The sequence below is a fragment of the Equus asinus genome, chromosome 5 (assembly GCF_041296235.1).
Source record: "Equus asinus isolate D_3611 breed Donkey chromosome 5, EquAss-T2T_v2, whole genome shotgun sequence".
In the NCBI taxonomy this organism is placed as follows: Eukaryota; Metazoa; Chordata; class Mammalia; order Perissodactyla; family Equidae; genus Equus; species Equus asinus.
In genome coordinates this window covers 22,744,683-22,763,958 of record NC_091794.1, presented here as the reverse complement: position 1 = coordinate 22,763,958, position 19,276 = coordinate 22,744,683, and the positions used below count along the sequence as shown (strand labels likewise).

General features: G+C 43.4%; 1 protein-coding gene across 9 annotated transcripts in view; it reads right to left on the bottom strand.

The window, feature by feature from the left end:
* CD86 (CD86 molecule) overlaps nucleotides 1-19,276 on the bottom strand; it is a 62,774-nt gene that overhangs the window by 20,768 nt on the left and 22,730 nt on the right. For all 9 annotated transcript variants that reach the window (XM_070508961.1, XM_014829587.3, XM_070508962.1 and 6 more), the window contains one exon: nucleotides 9,267-9,316. In XM_070508961.1, coding sequence (XP_070365062.1) covers nucleotides 9,267-9,316 — 50 coding nt within the window. The remainder of the gene's footprint in view (nucleotides 1-9,266; nucleotides 9,317-19,276) is intronic.

The window sequence follows — 19,276 nt, the reverse complement described above, 5'->3', positions numbered from 1 at the left end:
CCTCAATGTCCCTATCTCTGTCCACAAGATATCTTCCTCCAAGATTTGCTCTTCATTGCTCCTCCTACATCTGTTCTTTGATGTCAGCAAGACCTCAGCTCTATCTATTCTAGACCCTATGGTGCAGTGCTTTCTAAAAGAACTCTCTGCAGTGATGGAAATGTTCTATATCTGTGCTGACCAATATGGTACTCATCAGTCCATACTGAGCACTTGATATGTCGTTAGAGTGACTGAGAAACTGAATTTTTAATCTTATTTAATTTGAATTTAAATAACCACAAGTGGTTAGCGGCTATCTCACTGGATAGCACAGTGACAGCATAACTTTTCAATCATTCTCTTGCCAGCAAATTCAATAAACTTGACCCTCTGTGCAGAATTCATCCCAAGAACACTTTACTTTTGATCTACATCTCTGTTCTTACAACTGAATGCTTGAGCACTCCTGGAGGAAATTATTCAATTTTCAGACTGGTGACATTACAAATCAATGTCTCCTGTCCCACTTAACTTGGCCTCTGGGCTGCTGACTCTGCTTACTACCCTCTCCCTTCCTCACAGCAGTTACTTCAGCAGTACCCTCTCCTACTGCTTTTAGTTTCTCTTTCTCTTACAGTCACACTCCCTGAAAGGGTAAGGAGGAATTTCTGCCTCCACCCCCAGCCTCTGTCCCCCACCTCTCTGATGAAACTTCTTGGGCAAAGGTGGGCACTGGCTTCCCACTACTGCCACATGCAGAGCTCTTTCAGACCTCATCTTATTGGACCACTCTGTTGAATGTCACCTTCTTGGCCATCTCCCCTGCTTGAAACTGTTCTTTCCATATCTCTGACCTCCTGGTCAGTTTTCTCTGATCACTCCTTAAACGGTGATTACCTTGAGTGCCTACTCTTGATCTTCTCTTTGCTCTCCACACTCTCTGTTTTTTCTCCTCCATCCTCCTGCATTCAACTGCCAAGTATAAGCTAGTAATTCACAGAGGTTTATCTCCAGCCAATAACTTTCACTAGAATTTGAGATCTCCATGTCCAACTGCCTGCTGAATACCGCTATTTAGATAGCAACAGATACTCTCCTCCTCCCTTTCAAACCTTCCTGTCCTCTGTCTCAGTGATGGTTCCCCCACTCGCTGCTGTCAGTAGTCATCTGAATCATGTGTGGAAAACACCCAAGGGAGGATCTGCACAGATGCGGCTGAAGAGCTCTAGAACTACCACAGCCAGAGCTGAACTCTAATGTGTAAGAGAAGGGTGAGGAGACAGTAGGAAGCAAAGAAAAGGGGCAAGCGGAGAAAAAGAATTTTGTATTATCAAGAGATCTTGGGGACACTCTCTTTTAGGTTATGACAAAGGTTCTTTGCTTGATGAAAATTTAGTCAGGCTCCTGACCTTCTCCTAGGCCCATCTATGCACTTCCTTGTAAAATCCAGTTTTAGCAAGAACCCTGCTAAGTTAGTTTAACCAGAATCCCCCACCCTCACCATCTGATCACCCTGAAATATCTGATCGGGTTCCTCATCCTCCAGCATCTCCCAGGTGATGTCTGATCACCCTGGCCCGTCTTCAGCAAGAATCCTATTAGGTCAGTTTAGCCAGAACCCCACTTACCCCTAATGTTTCCTCTTAGTAGTTTTCCGTCCACTGACCCCCCACCCTGCTCCTTGACTATAAATTCTCACCTGCCGGTGCTGCATTTGGAGTTGAGCCCAATATCTCTCCCTCACTGTAAAATCCCTTTGCAGAGGTCCCTATGCCTATCTCAGTAGCACCCCTGCCTCTTTAATAAAGTCTTCCTTACTGTGCTTTAACAAATGTCATTGAATATTTGTTTCTTTCACAGTTACTAAAGAGACAGTCTCTGTTATAGGGCACACATGGTTCTCGAGGAGTTTTCATGGCCTAGATGATATTTCTGTTAAGACTAACTTTGCTTTGATTTCATGCATACCATGTATTCTATTATTTATATAAATTATATATATAATTATGTATATTTATATATCTGTCAGAAAATATATAGCATCTACTATATGTCATATGAAATATCTATTAAAATATATAAAACATCATATAGAGTAAAATGTAAGTGTAAAATGTAAAACACATCATTATATGTCAAAAAAAAACCCAGCTTCTTTGACGTACAAACCATCAGACAACACTACCCACTACCCCTTGTTGTGCTGTTGTCCATCTTCCTCCTATGTGCCCCCTTATTCACTGAGTACTTGGCTTGCTGCTACCATCTTCTCCATCACTGCCCCTGTCTAGGTGACTTTAGCCTCATGAACACAGTGTTCAGTATCTCACTTTCATGTCCTTCTCCTCTCTAGTGATCTTGTCATCCACTCTACTCCAGCCGTCTCCTCCCTGGATCAGATCCCAGACCAGACTGTCACCACTGTACTTCCTGAAAACTCTCAACATCAAGCATCTCACCTGGTGACCACTGCCCCCTGTCTTTTCATTTCATTCCTTCTCCTACCACCACTCCGTCAATTCTTCCACTTCGCTGGGATATATTATGAATTGCAACACTTCTCACTGTATCCGCAGATACTACCCCAGGCCAAGCTCCATTACCTCTTGATTGGCTAATCTCAATTGCCTCCTAACCATATCCCTATTTCCTTCCTTACCTTCAAGTCTAGCTGCTCAAGTTCAAATGATCCTTAAAAAATATCTCAGATGACATAATTCTCCTTTTTGAAAGTCTCTGATGACTTCCCACCACAGTGAAAATGATATCCAAACCCTTTCCTCTCACACTGAGAACTATATCCAAAATCCTTCCCATGGCCTGCAAGGTCTTATGTAATCTGGTCCTTGGGATTTTTCAGAACTCTTTCCATCATCTACTCTGCCCCAGCCACACTGGCTTCCTTGCTATTCCTCCAAAAAACCAGGCACACTGTGTCTCAAGGCCTTTGCTCATGTTGATTCCTCTTCCTGGAAGGCTCTTCATCCAGACAGTCTCATAGTTATTTCTTTACTTCTTACGGATCTCTCATCTTCCTATAGCTACCCTCCTGGGAGATGTCTCTGAGTAACCTATTGAAGACAGCATCTTTATCACTCTCTATTTCTTACGCCGACTTATTTTTTAACATAGTACTTATCATGAGCTGACATGATATGGTATGTTTGGTTATCTCCTGAGGAATCTGGCTCCTGGTTAAAACTTATGTGTGATTTTTCAGGCCTGACCCCGGGCAATTACAAAGGCTTTACCTGGCAGGCTTACGGGGAAAAGCTGCATTCCCGACACCAGACTTGGTGCACAGCCCGTGCGTGGCAGTCTCTCAGGGGAGTTGCAGTCAAGGACTCTAGTGCCTCCAGCAAGTCTTGCTCTTTTGCATATTTACATTAGTAGCTCAGGTGTCTTTGTTCCTAGGTTTACTTATTTGAGACCTTGGAAAGAGGTCTTCAGGTGCCCCCGCTGAGGCCTCATGGTGGGGAGGAGGGAGAAGCTTGGAGACGCTTTTCCCCGTGTTGACTCAGTATTTCTACTCCTAGTCCTTCCCCCGCATCCTTCTCCTCTACCTCTACACTAGTGCCCATAAAACTGTTGGAGCCTTTTGTTAAGGGCCCCGTCAATAAAGAGAAGATCTCCATGTCTGCACTGATCCACCCGACCCTTGACTCGTGTGCTGCACAGAGAGAGAGAGAATTAAAAATGTAGAAGAGGTTAAAGGTCATGAAGAGTTAGTCTGAGAAGCTCTAGTAGTTTCTAGAAGAAGAGAATGGAGTAAGTGGTAGATAAACAGTATTTGGAGAGATAAAGGTCATGAATATCCAAAATTGATAAAGACATGAGACCTCAGATCAAAAGTGCATTCTAAGTACCAGGCAAGATAAACAAAAATAAATCCACACCTATGGGGCCGGCCTGGTGGCTTAGTGATTAAGTTTGTGTGCTCTGCTTTGGCGGCCAGGGGTTTGCGGGGTTGGATCCGGGGCGCAGACCTACACACCATTCATCAAGCCATGCTGTCGCGGTCTCCCACATACAAAATAGAGGAAAACTGGCACAGATGTTAGCTCAGGGACAATCTTCCTCAAGCAAAAAGAGGAAGATTGGCAACAGATGTTAGCTCAGGGCCAATCTTCCACACAAATAAATGAATAAATAAAAATAGATCTGCACCTAGAAACATTGTGGTGAAGCTGCTAAACATAAAGCATGAAATGTTTTTTTCAAACTTACAAAGAAGAAGAATAAAATCAATTATCCTCATTCTTTAAAAAATGCAGAATGAATATCTACAAAATAATGACAATGAGACTGAAAGCTCCTTAGCTACCACAAACCAAAGAAGACAATGGAGCAATAACTTCTAAATGAATATAACACAAAAAAGAAAAAGAAAGCAAATTATAACATTTTAATTCAATGGACTAATACAGTTTCAAAAATTATAAAAATGAAAAGCGTTTAGAAATTTTAGAAAGCATGTATAAAACAACATTGAATAAAACATATTCAGAGATTTGCATATATGTTGTGATCACAACTATATATAACTATTTTTACTCTCTTGTCTGTTACTTCGTAGTAAGGACTAGAAAAGTGATTTTTAAATAGTAGAGGGAGTTGAGTCCTTTTCAATAGAGATGTCTGTAGGAAGAAGGAATGAAAGAAGGTGAAAATGAAACCAAGAATGGGTAAATACTCTTAGAGGGTGTTAAATGTATTCTTGTGATTTTGAGGTCCCTGTGGCCTGGAAATGTAAGAGCAGGCAGTTCTGTGGAACAGATCAGCTCTAGAGGTAAAATCTTGGCTATAAAGAAAGGGTTACAAGTGTTTCTGTTTCTGTAAATCTCAACAGTGTTCAGGAGGACAAAATCCCCAGTTGCATATTCTGAAAATGGTATTAAGATCTCCTCACAAAGGAAAACTAAGCTACGGCCTCTCAAACTCTTGCTCCTTCCCAGAGGAGTCTGTCTGCCATTGGAGCCTCTACATTCCCTACCTATTTCACTCTTGCTCCCAAACAAGCCTACACTTACCCTATTCAGTGACTGACTTCCACTAAACTAACTTGTCATTAAATGAACTTGCCCATTCTCTCTGAAACTGACTAAACACTCTACTAAAATGATCAATTACTTTAGGGGTAAGATATTCCCTACTGGCTGTCATACATGTATTTCAAAAGACTCTGAAATAGTAGCTTAACACAGAAGAGTGGCTCCACTGGGAGAACTATTGGGCTCCAAGACAATTCTTTGGGAGTTTGGGAATTAGGTCTGAACTGTCACCTCCAGGTGGTGATTTTAGTGACTACCCTCAATAGCAGTAGGAAATGGGAAGTCAAAGCAACCGTGGAAACATAATCCCTGTGCAACCACCCATGTGAGAACCTGTAAAAATCTGGGAGGAAACAGTGGATCTTTCCATAGGATGTGGAATGAGGGTTTGAGCCAACTTTATGTAAGTCTTGAAGTGGAGAAAGATGCCCGACTACACTCTCAGTACATTAACTGAACCAGAGGTATTGTTCAAGAGAAATGGAAAGTCCTAGGACCCAGAGAACCCCCAGACAATAAGAGAGCAACTATCAAAAGTCAAATTAGGGGCTGGCCCAGTGGCTTAGTGGTTAAGTTTGTATGCTTCGCTTCGGTGGCCCGGGGTTTGTGGGTTCGGATCCCAGGTGTGGACCTACACACCACTCATCAAGCCATGGTGCGTCCCAAATGCAAAATGGAGGAAGATTGGCACAGATGTCAGCTCAGCAACAATCTTCCTCACCAAAAAAAAAAAAAAAAGGTCAAATTAGAAAGAAACTTCCTCCTGCTGTGTGAACTACTGATTTTCCAAATACCACTCTGGCTCCAGCTTTCAAGTGTTACAGAGGTACTCGGTAGCCACACACAGAGCTTGATAGTTAGAGGTGCCTCTGCTACTGGCACTTAGAAATTCCTTTAGCTTTATAAATACAAAGCTCAAATTGTAATCTAATTCTGCAAGGTCACGGCTGCCCCTCCCATCCTTTTCAATGTTAAACTCTCATACAATTTTTACCTCAATGGCAGGGGCAGCAACTATAATGTCTAATTTCTATAACTAGGGGAGGACACAAAAGATATGGGGGAAAAAGGAAAACAGAATTATTTCACTATACTGTTCTATCTTTGCCATCAAATAAATTTTTCAGGGCTGCATTTTGATGTGGATTATCTTGGCCAATCCATCTCCTTTCTCCTTTTGGATGCCTGCCTATGGCCAGGTCACTGCTGACCAGCCCAGTAATCAGACATGTGTCCTGAGAAGAAAGACAGGTACAAATGCCCATTGATTCTTTTCCATCTTTAAAAGAATGGAATCTGTGTTGCTGCTGTTCTTGTTTTTAATCATGTGTGAAGTGTTGACAATGTCATCTTCTAATCAGGTGTCCCCATTTTCCTATCCTAGCTGAACTTTGTACTGCCAAAAACCTAGTCACTTGTTCTCTCACCACTGTAAAACTTAAACAGTTACCATTTTGGGGGAGTTATTTTTAAGGTTTCAATATTGATAACTCTCCTTTCAGAAGCTAAGAAGTGTCCAAGCTGTTTCAAAGGCAAAGTGAGGGTGAAAGTGACACCTGGACACAGTCTTGATAGGCTTTCTCGGCTTTCTTCTCACTTTCAGCGTGCAGAGTCAGAAAGTTTGGGGGAAAATGGTACTTTAGTTCAGACTTTTCTGAAAATTCGTTTTTCGGCAATTATTTTTTTCCTTCTCTTCCAAGTGTTAAGAGCCAGGGTGGTCATTGTGATGAGAAGGATCGGGGCCCAAGCTTTAGGGACAGCTGAGGGGTCCACCGCGGGGAGGTGGAAGGCATGCTGGTGGGGAGCTCGTGAGCTTGGCTGAAGCACAAGCCACATTATCCACCAAAGTTGTTTGGTTCCTCAAGGAGCAAATCCTACCATTTATGAATTGTTCACTAGCAAGAATTAGGAGAAGCAGCATAATGTCAAGGTTAAGTGACCAGATGCCGAATCTACACCGCTGGGCGTGAAGCCAAGCTCTGCCACTTACTGGCTATGTCGGTCTTCGGCAAATTACTTCACCTCTCTGGTCTTTAATTTCCACGACTGTAAAATGGGGAATCGTAACAAGACCTAAAGCAGAGAGTTATTGTGATATTTAAATGAGCTAATATTTATAGAATTCTTAGAACAGGACCTGGTACAAGGGAAGTGCTACATCTATGTATTTGTCAAATAAATAAAATAAGTGGAATGGGAAGGAGTTCCTGCTGGATCATTTCTCCAGAGCCTGGTCTTACTTCGTTTCTCCCTTGCTCTTGCCCTCACATACCTTCTACCTCCCCAAGAGCTAAAGTAGCAGGTCATTGGGCCCAGGAGGTGGAAGCTGCTGTTATGACCTGAGTCAGTGAGGTGATCAGTTGACACATCGATAGACCTCACAGTCACGGACTCAACAAGCTCCAAGGTGCTAAGCAGAAAACAGAAATCACAAAGGGCCTGTCTGGGCCAGCACCAATGTGAGGGAGCCTCTCTGCCTAGATCCCTGGCTCCTGGACTCCCACAGCAGGCATGAGTGTCACTGACTAGTTGCCCCAGGAACTCAAAGGTGGGTTTGGAAGCGTTTAACTGTTCTTCCAAATTGTTTTTTTCCTTTTGTTATGGTAAGGAGATGCAGTCACCAACCATCCTGAACCAGACCAAGCCTCATTACAAGAGCTACGCCTATGACTTTTGCCTTATTTTTAATGCTAAGATCTCTCCAGGAGGAGCTTAGGCCTCATAACCATAATAACCTGCAGTGGAAGCGTGTTTTCCAGCTGAGCCTGTGCAATCAAATACCCACCTCTCCCATTTGAATATTCATTCCCCACCTGAAATAAGAGGTCTCTACTTTCCTTTGTTTGGGGACGCCATGACTCTGGAAATGATTCTTCAGGGTCCCTTATTTGCTGCAAATATGCCTTATTTTGTGAGACAACTACTTCTGGTAGAGAGTATGATTTAACTCCCCAGGAGGGAACTCACTGTGGTTTCGGTAACATGAGGACAGTGGCCAAGGGCCTGGTTTGTGGTCATCTGGAGGAGGTGAGCTCATGGCCAGGCCAGCTACTCGGGGGCAGCCTGTGTGCCTCTGTGGTCAAACTGCAGGTTCAGCTCCTCTCCCTGTCTGCCCCACACCAGGACTGGGGGGCATCCCTCTCCGTGCTGAGGGTGGGGGAAAATGAGAAGCAGGAAGGGGTGGGACAGGAGAAACTAAAGACACCCAGTCACAGGACGTGTGACAGGAACCTCGGCCAACCCGGTTTACAGACAAAGAAACTGAAACTCAGAGAGGAGAAGCAAACAGGGAAGATGGGCGTTTTGTGAGGCCTGACACTGCAAAAATGCCTTTGGGGTAAGGGGAGGGGCTCTTCAAGGAAAAAATATACAGAATTCAAATGCAAAATGCCTACATTTTGCCTACAATGCCACCTAACTGGAGGAGAATGTGATAGAAAAGTTGCCGTGGAAAGAGACAGTGGTCTTAATTTATTGTGGTTAAAATAACTCACTTAGGAAATTTTACCAAAGCATAAGACGTGTGACCTCACTGCTCGGGCTCCTCAAGGAGTCTTGGGGATCTTTGGGAAGAGCTTGTGCAAGTGAGGAATTCTGAGGCTCAGCTTCATTAGCTTCATGGTAAATCAGCTGATGTAACTAGCTGAAGGCCACTGAAGTGGGTGGCAGCAGGGCTGGGTTCCTTGATCCTCCCGGGTAAGCAGGGGCAACTATGACCTACGGATCTGGGCTGGTGGGGAAGGCAGTGGAGCAAGAGGGAGAAGGTAGGCAACATGGAAACCAATTCTCCTTAGCCCAAGAGTTGTTTCCTAAAAGCCTGAGAATGCCAGAAATGAGGACACAGAAGGCCAGAAGGGACTATGTGTGGAACAAAAGAGTTAAGCTTCAGAGATGTCAGAGCAGGGACCTTCCCTGGCTCCCCGGGTGTCACTGGACAGGCCCACCTACCCTACTTGGTGCATCCAGTACCAGGGGTGTGAGATGGCAGAGGAGGAGGATGCACAGAAGGGCAGGGCTCCATCCCAGGCTGGGCCTGCCATCAGCTGAGATACCTGTTCTCAATCGGGATGCTTCCTTCTTCTCCAGGAAAGTCTTTTGTGCATATGGTATTGTGCAACACTGGATAGGAAGTGAGTAAAACCCACTGTGTCTCCGGCCCAGGCTTGCAGTAGTCAGACTCATTGAGAAACAGTGGAAGAATTCTAGGACTTTACAAAGCCAAAAGTTTCTTACCAGAGAGCAGGAAGGTCATCACAAAGAGAGTGTTGCTCAGTCCCATAGTGCTAGAGTTAAAAAAGAAAAGATAAAACTTGATTAGAAAATGAAACCAAAAACCAAACACGGCAAGTGGAGTCTGGGATTCCCTTAGGTCCGTGGGAGTGGCAGGGACCATGCTATGTGTTCATGAAAGACGGTTCCTTTTCCTCCTACCTCCACAGGAACACTGTATTTCCCAGCCTCCCCTGCAGTTAGATGGGCCATGAGATTGAGTTCCAGCCAATGGAATTGTGGGCAGGAAAGACCAGTGTTGCTTCCAGACCTGCCGCTAAAGCCTCCTCTCTCTTTCCTCCCTCCCCTGTCTCCTTGGACGCAGAGAATCCAGAGGAGAAGTCCAAGGGCCTAGAGGATGGCAAAGTCTCAGTATGAAAGGAAGCTGGTGTGCCGAACCAATTAATAAAACAGCTGTCTCCACCCCACAGTGATCCACACTGGACTGTGACATGAGCAAAATGTAAACTTTTATTGTGTTAAGCGAATGAAATTTTGGGGATAGTTTATTGCAGTAGTTTGCGTTACTTATCTTGATCAATACGATGGGTATGATGGTGCAAATGGAGAGTACTCATGTTTAGAAATCAACTTTCCTTTGGTTTCCCTGTGGTTCTCCAACTTTAATGTACATCAAAATCGCCTGGGAGAGCGTGTTAGAGCAGTTTTCCGGGCCTTGTCCACAGAGATTCTTACTTAGTAGGCTGGGTGAAACACACAGCTTACAAACCCACAGGTGTTGATGGTGGTGCTGGTCTAGGAACTCTGCTTTGAGAACCACTGCCCCAGAGTATTCACTTAATCTACAAGAGGGAGCCGTGGAAGATGACAGGCATTGCTTTCCAACCTCTATCCTCTCTTTCCTCCCCTCCCTCCCTCCCTCTTTCTTCACTCACCCACTTACCCCAACTTAGACCAAAAAGGCTGTAGAGAGGCTTACAGGGAAGCACAGAACAAGGAAAGATGACTGACACTGGAAACAGGTGGAAAGCAAACCAAATGCAGGAAGATAAAGTGGAGCCAAGTACAAGGCCAGTGCTAGATGCTTACCATAGACAATCTGCCCACCTCGCATGGTGTGGCTCACAAGTTTGGCTTGTAGCTTTTTAACAGCCAAAGAGAAAAGGAAAACCTAACTGGTGGATTAATTTACAGATCTGTCCATCAGATCAAAACAAACCACAGCTCAAGAGAAGATGCACAACTCTTCCTGATGAACAACAGAAATTTCTTCCTTGGAGTTGCTTGTCTAGAAGCCATCCCTGATCCTTTTGGGCCGTCCCAGACACCCTTCCTCTCTGCTCCCTGAGCACCCAGCACAGGGCTTTGGGCTAAATGTATCTGTTATGTTTCTTCCTTTCTAGACTATAACCTCTCTTTTTTCAGTTAAAAGTTTTTGAATAGATTGTACTTGCGCATGGTGCTAAATTTAAAAGGTAAAGGTGATCAATAGTAGAAAGCAAATCTCCCAATCCTGTCCCCTAGCTATCTATTTTTCCCCCATAGTCATAACTGGAGTGACCATGTTACCTGTTAATGGTTTCTTGCCTCTACTGGCAGTTATTTTAGGCAAAAAAAATGAAAACACAGACTCATATTCTTTTTTCATTTTATTTATTTATTTTTTTGAGGAAGATTAGCTCTGAGCTAACATTTGTGCCCATCTTCCTCCATTTTTTATATATGGGACATCTGTAACAGCATGGCTTGATAAGCGGTGCACATGTGCACACCTGGGATCTGAACGGCGAACCCTGGGCCGCCAAAGTGGAGCATACGAACTTAACCGCTAGGCCACTGGGCCGGCCCCTTTTCATTTTATTTTTAAAGACAAATTGTGGCATACAATACACAGTTTTGCACGCTTACCACTACGTTAGATATTGTTCTGTATCAGCATGTACTGAGTATTCTTGTTCTAACAGTTGCACATTATTCTGTTGTATACTGTTGGATGGCAATAATTTATTTCACCAGCCCATATCAATGGACATTTAGGTTGTTTCTAATCTTTTGCTACAATGAAAAACCTTCATCATATGCCAAGTCACATATGTGGTAATAAGCTATCTTTCTAGAAGTAAAATCTCTTGACCAAAGGGTCAAAGAGTAATTGAGGTTTTAATCTTCACAGATATTGAAAGATTGTTCTCCCCTAAGATTATATGTTTATGCTTCCACCAACATAACATGAGCATACTTATTTTCATGTAGTTTTTGCCAACATAGCATGTTTTCTAACTTGTGATCTCTACCAACAGGGAAGGTTAAAGTGACACCTCATTGTAATTTAAAAAAATTTTTTTTGTTGTGGTAAAATACACATGACATAAAACTTACCATCTTACTCATTTTTTAAGTGTACAGTGGTATTAAATATATTCACATTGTTGTGCAAACACCACCGCAACCCATCTCCAGAACTCCTTTCATCTTGCAGAATTGAAACTCTATATCCATTAAACGTAACTCCCTATTCTCCCTCCCCCCAGCCCCTGGAAAGCACCATTCCACCTTCTGTCTCCATGAATTTGACCACTCTAGGTACCTCATATAAGTGGAATCATACAGTGTTTGTATTTTTGTGTCTGGCTTATTTCACTTAGCATAAGGTATTCAAGATTCACCCATGTTGTAGCACTTGTGCCAGAATTTCCTTCCTTTTTAAGGTTGAATAATATTCCACTGTATGTATATGCCACATTTTGTTTATCCATTCACCTGTTGATAGACATTTGAATTATGTCCACCTTTTGGCTATAGTGGATAATACTATGAACGTGAATGCATAAATTCTCTTTTCACCACCCTGCTTTCATTTCTTTTGGGTATATACTTAGAAGTGGATCATATGGTGATTCTATTTTTAATTTTTTGAGGCACTGCCATACTGTTTTGCATAGCAGCTGCACCATTTTACATTCCCATTAACAGTGCATAAGAGTTTCAATTTCTCCACATTCTTGCCAACACTTGCTATTTTCTGTTTTTTTAATTCTATAGAATCCTTCCTAATGGGTGTGCAGTGGTTCCCACTGTAATTTTAGAATGCATTTCTTTTATTATGAGTAAGAGCATCTTTTCAAATGTGTAAGAGAGAATATTTCCTGTTCCATGTGCTGTCTGTACATTTCTTTTACCTACTTTTAACTTTGGTCTTTGGCCTTTTCTTCTTGATTTATAGGAACTCTTTTATATTTAAAACCTCAGTGCTAATTAGTAACTAATTAGAAAGTTAGTGCCTTATGACAATGAGGTGCAAATGTATTCAGTTGCTGAAGCACACAGCAGGTGTTCACTAGATGAACCTCATGCTTGCTCCAACTGCTCTCTGCCTCCCTTGCAGTGATGTCAGTAGTTTCAGAGCCTGGGCATTATCTGTTGGGCCAAAGCTGACACCACTTAATGGTAGAGCCTGGAAAGAGACTTCTCTATATGATTCCTGTGCACTTCCTCATACTCCATTATCTCTAGCATCCTATTTATCACAGAATCTGAGGACTGGAACCTTTTGAGTCTGAACTCTCACCAAATACAGGACATACCCATTGTTCAAAAACCAAAAATCAGTATACTTGACCTAACCAAAGATTTTTTTTCCTGGAGTGATGTGTGGAACAGGGATACAAAATCAAATTATATTTTGCTATAAATTTAACAAATCACCTTTAATTCAAATAATTACATGAAACCAGTAAGGCCCTGGGAAATCTTGGACAAATGATCCCTGTAATTCATGCAGTGGGGAGGAGCACTGGGTATGGCACGGAAGTCAAGGCTATCTTTGACTTCTCCATTTGGAAACTCTCTTCCCCTGAGTGAGAAGCTGTCTCTTCTTCACTTCCTCTCGTTGATACTGGTGTTGTTCTCTGGAACTACCCAGAGTAAGCTCAATACACTTCTGTCAAAGCCCTTCAAGGATTTGGGGACAGCAATCATGTCCCTCCTCAAAACCCTGGCCCAGCAGGGACAGTCCTTATAGTAAACTTCAGTGACATTAATTTGGAGACTGTACACTGTCCTGGACAACATTTCAGACACTTGGCTTGTCAGAGATCCTATTAAAATGTGTGTTAAAATACTTGAGATTAACATGATTCCCTTTTATAGAGCATAAATGCCCCATGTGAAGAATTTCTCTCCACTCTAGCCATGGTGTGTGGGTGTGGGCAGGGGAGAGGGGCACAGTTAGGAAGCCAGTTTCTTCAATGTTGTTGGCTCTGAAGAAGAACAGAAATGTCACAGCTCCCTCAGGAATGAACTCTCAGCCACAACCACGAGTCATTGCTTTCTCCAGAGGCCCCGAGAAGTAGAAACTTGCTCTTGGAAGGAGAGAGTGAAAAGGGGAATGGGAAAGGAAAGAACCTAAGAATTTCCGGGGGGGCATTCTCTGAGAGGAGATTTCTGTCAGCTGTGAGCAAAATAAGGCCTGTAGGTGGGTGAACTGGTCAAAACCTAAAACGTGTAGCCTTCATGTGGCTGGAGGTTCACTTCAGAAACCAAAGAAGTGCACCTACCGTCCACCGCTTTCCCCTACGTTATATGCCCAGCCCATCACAGAACATGAGCGAGAGTCAGCTGGATGAGTAATTAGACTGCTATTGCTCACAACAAGGTGGTATTATCGGCCCCATGTTACATATGAAGAAAGGGAGTCTCAGAGAGGTTAAGGAACTTGCCCTAGCCACCTGGCTAGTAAATGAGCTGAAATTTAAACCTACGCAGCCTCACTGTGTTCTTTCCAACGCTAGCGTAGTTCCTTTAAAAGTTCCAGCCAGTTCCAGCTGTGCTTTGGGAGCAAGTGCAAAGGATGCTGACTCTACCCACTCTCAGGGTCCCAGGGGAGTAGCACATCACCAGGGCCAGGTGTGATGGTGGCTCCTGGAATCAGAGTGCGACGCTCAAGGAAACAGGCTGGGATGGAGTGGGAGGGGGCCAAAAGCATCCCTTTGTATCAGGGGAGATTCTGTCCTGAGGTTCCATTCGTTCCACAAATATTGTTTGAGCGCCCTTTATGCGCCAGACAGAGAAAGGTCCTCTCCACTTCAGCCCTGGACAGGTAATCAGTGTCCTGGCGTGGGCCTAGCTCCAGGCACATGGGTTACTGTGTTTCAGCTATGCCTCTCCTAGAAGAGCTCTGGGGAAATGTGAGTATTTGGGACGAAAAAGGAGGGGATAAAGAAGGGATTCTTTGTGTCTCAGGTCTGAAGGAGCGTGTGGGATCTAGTTCAGGCAAAAGGCAGTATGAAGGGATTTAGTCGGGGGCGGGGGGTGGCCAGAAATGGGGTGGGACAGGAAGTGCAGATAGGATGACACAGGAAGTGAGAGAAAGATTCCAAGGCAGAAGCCGGGGAGCAAGAAGAAAAATGTTTCCTATTTCACAACTTTGTCTCAAATGTTAGTGGTGATCAAGGCAGTAGGAAAAATGCTGATAAGTTTGCTGTTGTCTAAGGAAAGTTGTTCATTGAGACCATCTCTCAGGCAAACATTTACTGAATTTCCTCAGTGTGGGGCCTGTTCTAGAGGTTGTGGGGGAGTATAAAGATGTGTAGGCCTTGGTCCCTCACCCAATACTAAAAAGAAAGACAGAGTGTCCACAGATAACTACAATTCAAGCTCCAGGACCAATGTGGAAGGTGGCAATGCTTATCCCCTCCCAGCACAGGTGAGAGTCTTTGCTCCAAACAAAGCAGGAGATGCCACAGCCTCTGGGGAGGGAGGCTTAGGTCCAGCTTAGTTCAGCGCTCAGGGCCTGGCCCTTTGCCTTCTGCCGGTTCATACTGTGACTGGAAAAGCCAGACTTGCTGGACCGTGCCCTGATGTCATTCATTCGTTCAACACATGTTTATTGAGCCAGGCTTGGTGCTAGGTGCTGGGAATATAATGATGAGCAAAACCAGAAACAGCTCCTCTTCACGTGGTTGCTTAAGGTTTAGTAGAGGAGCAAGATAATGATCAAATAATCACACAAATAAGTGTAAAATTATAATGATGACAAGTGCTACAAAGGAGAGGTTCATAAAGGAGAGGTTGAGAGCCTATAATAGGACCAGTCTAAAGTGAGATTTGAAGAGTGATGTGGTAGATTGAAGATGGACACATATTCTTTGCTACTCCTCCCATGAAGAAGGGGCATCTCCTCTCGTCTCCTTGAATCTGGGCTGGCCTTACAGACCAATAGAACGCGGTAGAAGGGATGCTGGGACTTCTGAGGTTAGATCATAAGAAGCCTTACAGCTTCTGTCTTTTTTGGAATACTCTTTCTGGGGCTCTGAGCTACCACGGAAGATGTCTCACTCCCCTGAGACCATCATGCTAGAGAGGCCATGTGTAGGTGTTTGGGTCAATAGTCCCAGCTGAGCCAAGCCTTCCGGCCATCTCTGCCAAGCCACCAGACATGTAAATAAAATCTTGGATCCTCTAGATCAGAGGTCAGCAAACTGCAGCCTTCAGACCAAATCTGGCCACCACCTATTTTTATAAAGACAGTTTTGTTGGCATGCAGCCATACCCATTTATTTACTTATTGTCTACGGCTGCTTTTGCACTTTGATGGAAGAGTTGAGTAGCTGTGACAGAGACCATATGGCCTACAAAGCAGAAAATATTTTCTATCTGGCCTTTTATAGAAAAAAATACTGACCCTTCCTCTAGAACAGCACTGTCCAGTAGAAATATAATGCAAACCACATATGTAATTTGAAAATTTCTAGCAGCCACGTTAAAAAAACTAAAAAGAAGTAGGTGAAATTAATTTTAATAATGTATTTAATCCAATATATCTAAAATATTATAATTTCAACATGTAATCAATATATAAATTATTAACAGATATTTTACATTCTTTTTTCTGTACTAAATCTTCAAAATCGTGTGCATATTTTATACTTACAGCACGTCTCAATTAAGACAAGCTACATTGCAAGTGATCAGTAGCCACATGTGGTTAGTGGCTACTGAACTGCACAGTGTACCTCTAGACTAGCCCATTCATGAACTCAATATCAGCAAGTGACCTCAACTGATGCCACGAGGAACAGAAAAATCACTCAGAAGCCTGCTCAAATTTCTGACTCAGGACATTGTGAGAAAGAGTAAAATATTCATTGTTTTAAGCTGCTAAGTTTGGAAGCAATTTGTTATGCACAATTTGTAAACAGAACAGATTGAATAGGCGCTAACTAGTGAAGGGTTAGGGGGTGGCTTGAAAAGATTCTAGGCAAAGGAAACTATGTGCAAAGGCAGTGAGGCAGGAGGGCACATGAGAGAAGGTCAATGTGGCTAACATGAATAGAGAGGTAGGAGAGAAGACTGGAGAGGTCAGCAGGGGCCAGACCATACTCATTTTATGGCTCAGTTAAGGATTTTGGTCTTTACTCTGAGAGCATGGGAACCACTGAAGAAATTAAAGCTGATGAGTGACATAATCAGGTTTGCACTTTGAAAAGATGACTGGCTACTGTGTAGCAAATGGATAGTAGGGAAGCCAGACCAGATACCAGAAGACCAATCAGTTGGCTACTGCAGATGTTTAAGTGAAAAAGGATGGCCATTTGGTCTAGGGTGGTAGTGGCAGAAACAGAAAGAAGTAGATACATTCAAGTAATATTTGGATTATAATCAACAGGATACGGTGAGGGATTAAATATGTGGGATGAGGACAAGGTATTGATTGATTGATTGATTCATTCAACAACTGAGTGCCAGGAATCATTCTTATTTAATAGACTGATCCCACAGTGGATGCTACAGGGTTCCTTTACTTTTTCAATTTCACATATTCAGTAAAACTATGAATGAAAGCACAGCAATCATACTTCTGCTTTCCAATGTGCAGATGACACAAAAAACAGTCAGATAGCTATTAAGCTGGTCAGCTGAGTTAGTATTCATAAAGCCTGAAAAGAGATCTGATAGTAGCATGATGAATCTCGTGAGGATAAGGGTAAAGACCTGTGCTTAAGTTTTAAAACAACTGTAAAGCGGGACGAGTAGACAGAGAAATAGCTTATCCACAGTAAATGTAACAATCACATTTATTGAGTGTGGCACGGCTACCTAAAAATTAATTCAGTCTTAGTGTAGACTTTGGTCCCTGTACTCTGTGCTAATCAGACCACATCACTTGTGGTATCACGTTCGGTGAGGTCGGTTATACTTGAATGACGCTGACAGATTAGTTTATCAAGAGAACGAGCAGCACAATTCACCAGGGAATAGTGAAAGTATGTCAAATGAAGAACAGTTGAAAGGAGGTGGGTAATGAACCTGGAGAAGAGGAGCCTGCAAGAGCATGATGGCTGTCTGCAAATATTTAAAGGGCCCCCACGGGATGACACACGCACTGTTGCTGAAGGGCAAGGAGCTCCAATAATTGGAAGTTATAGGGAACCAGATTTCAGCTTCAGATAGTGAAGAACTTTGAACAGCGTGCTACAACCAAGGACTAGACTTTCTTGTGAGGTAATGAGCTCCTCATCACCAGAACTGCTCCAGCAGATGTGGGGTGATAATGCAGAGGAGACATTTTAGGAGGGATTCTTGAATTGGGTGGGTAGTTGAACTCTGTAACTTTTAAGTTTACCTTTAAGATTCTCATTACATACCCAGGAAGAAGGAAAAATAAAGGAGAAAATCTGGCCACACCACCTTTCTCTGTCTGCCATCTGGAGTCCATTCCTCTCATTTTTAGCATAGTGTAGGGTATGGTGCATTTAGAGGATTCCCCTGAATGTGCAGGGTCTGCCGAGCTGACTACAAGTGGTCCAGGGCTTCAGAAGAGAGGGAGAACAGCAAGCAATCCTATAGCCCCGAAGGGTAGGGTGAAGGTGGTGATATTTGGACTGGGCCTTAAAATCGAATCAAACTCGGTTTCAGAAGTGTACCCTGGTGACAGGAACAAAGTGAGCTATGCACATTAGTGCTTGCAGGAGAGAGTGTACTTCTGTTAGAGCGGATGAGGTTTTTACCCAGTATTGGCTCCCAATGAGCCCACTCATTGTGACACTCCCACTCTGGAGGGCTGTCAGCCTAGGCCACTGCATTGCTTAACAGAATCTTCCTCAGAGAACTGCTGTCTTCCTTTCACATTAGCAATGGTTGATGTTCTAGAACTCAGTGTGGTGACCATCTACCTCTGTCCTTGGAGGCTTCGCAAGGTTCCAGCAATTCTTCCCATGACCGCGCTTCAAACAGGTTCCTGAAGAGGTACAACCCTGCATCCTAGGCATCCAGTTAACATGTCTTAAAGAACTCCTGCCTCCCGAGGAGCCACTTTTAAATGTTTGGTTGAGTTTAACTGGATAAATATCTCAGTCATATTCTTGACACACACATACGTGCATGCACATGTACAAGAGCAGAGGCGTAACCATGTGTTCAAGCCTTCTTATTGGTATAATCTTCTTGGCAACTTTCTGAGCCATAATCAAATGTAATAGTCTGTGAGGACACACAGAAATGGGGGAATGACTAGGGCCTTTTTTAAAGGACAAAAGAAAAGATGAGTGGACTGGAAGAGAGGTTGACTTTGGACAAATAGTGGGAAAATAGCTTCTGTGAGAAGAGTAGGATAGTTTAATGGGGCCTGGAAAATCCGAGGAGTTTATTTTTGATTTGATAGAAAACAGAGAGTTTGGGATTAATAGTTTGGAAGCAGAAAAAGTGTATAATGACAGTTTAAAGAAAATAAGCCTGTCAATGGCCAGAAGAAGGAGGTGAGGGCTGGTATCAGGGTGATCAAGAAGCCAATATCAAAGGCTCGTGAACCTAAGATGAAGAGGCTGAATCAGGATAGGGACAGTGGGCATGACAAGAAAGAGATGAGCAGGAGCGATGCCATGACGACGATATGAACACTTCCTGGTGTCTGGTGGCCAGAGGAGATGATTCCCTATGGATACACGTCACCCATCCTGAGCTGCTTTCCTTGAACTCTCCTGCCAGCCACGTCTCTTTCTAGCTCAGGCTGGCTC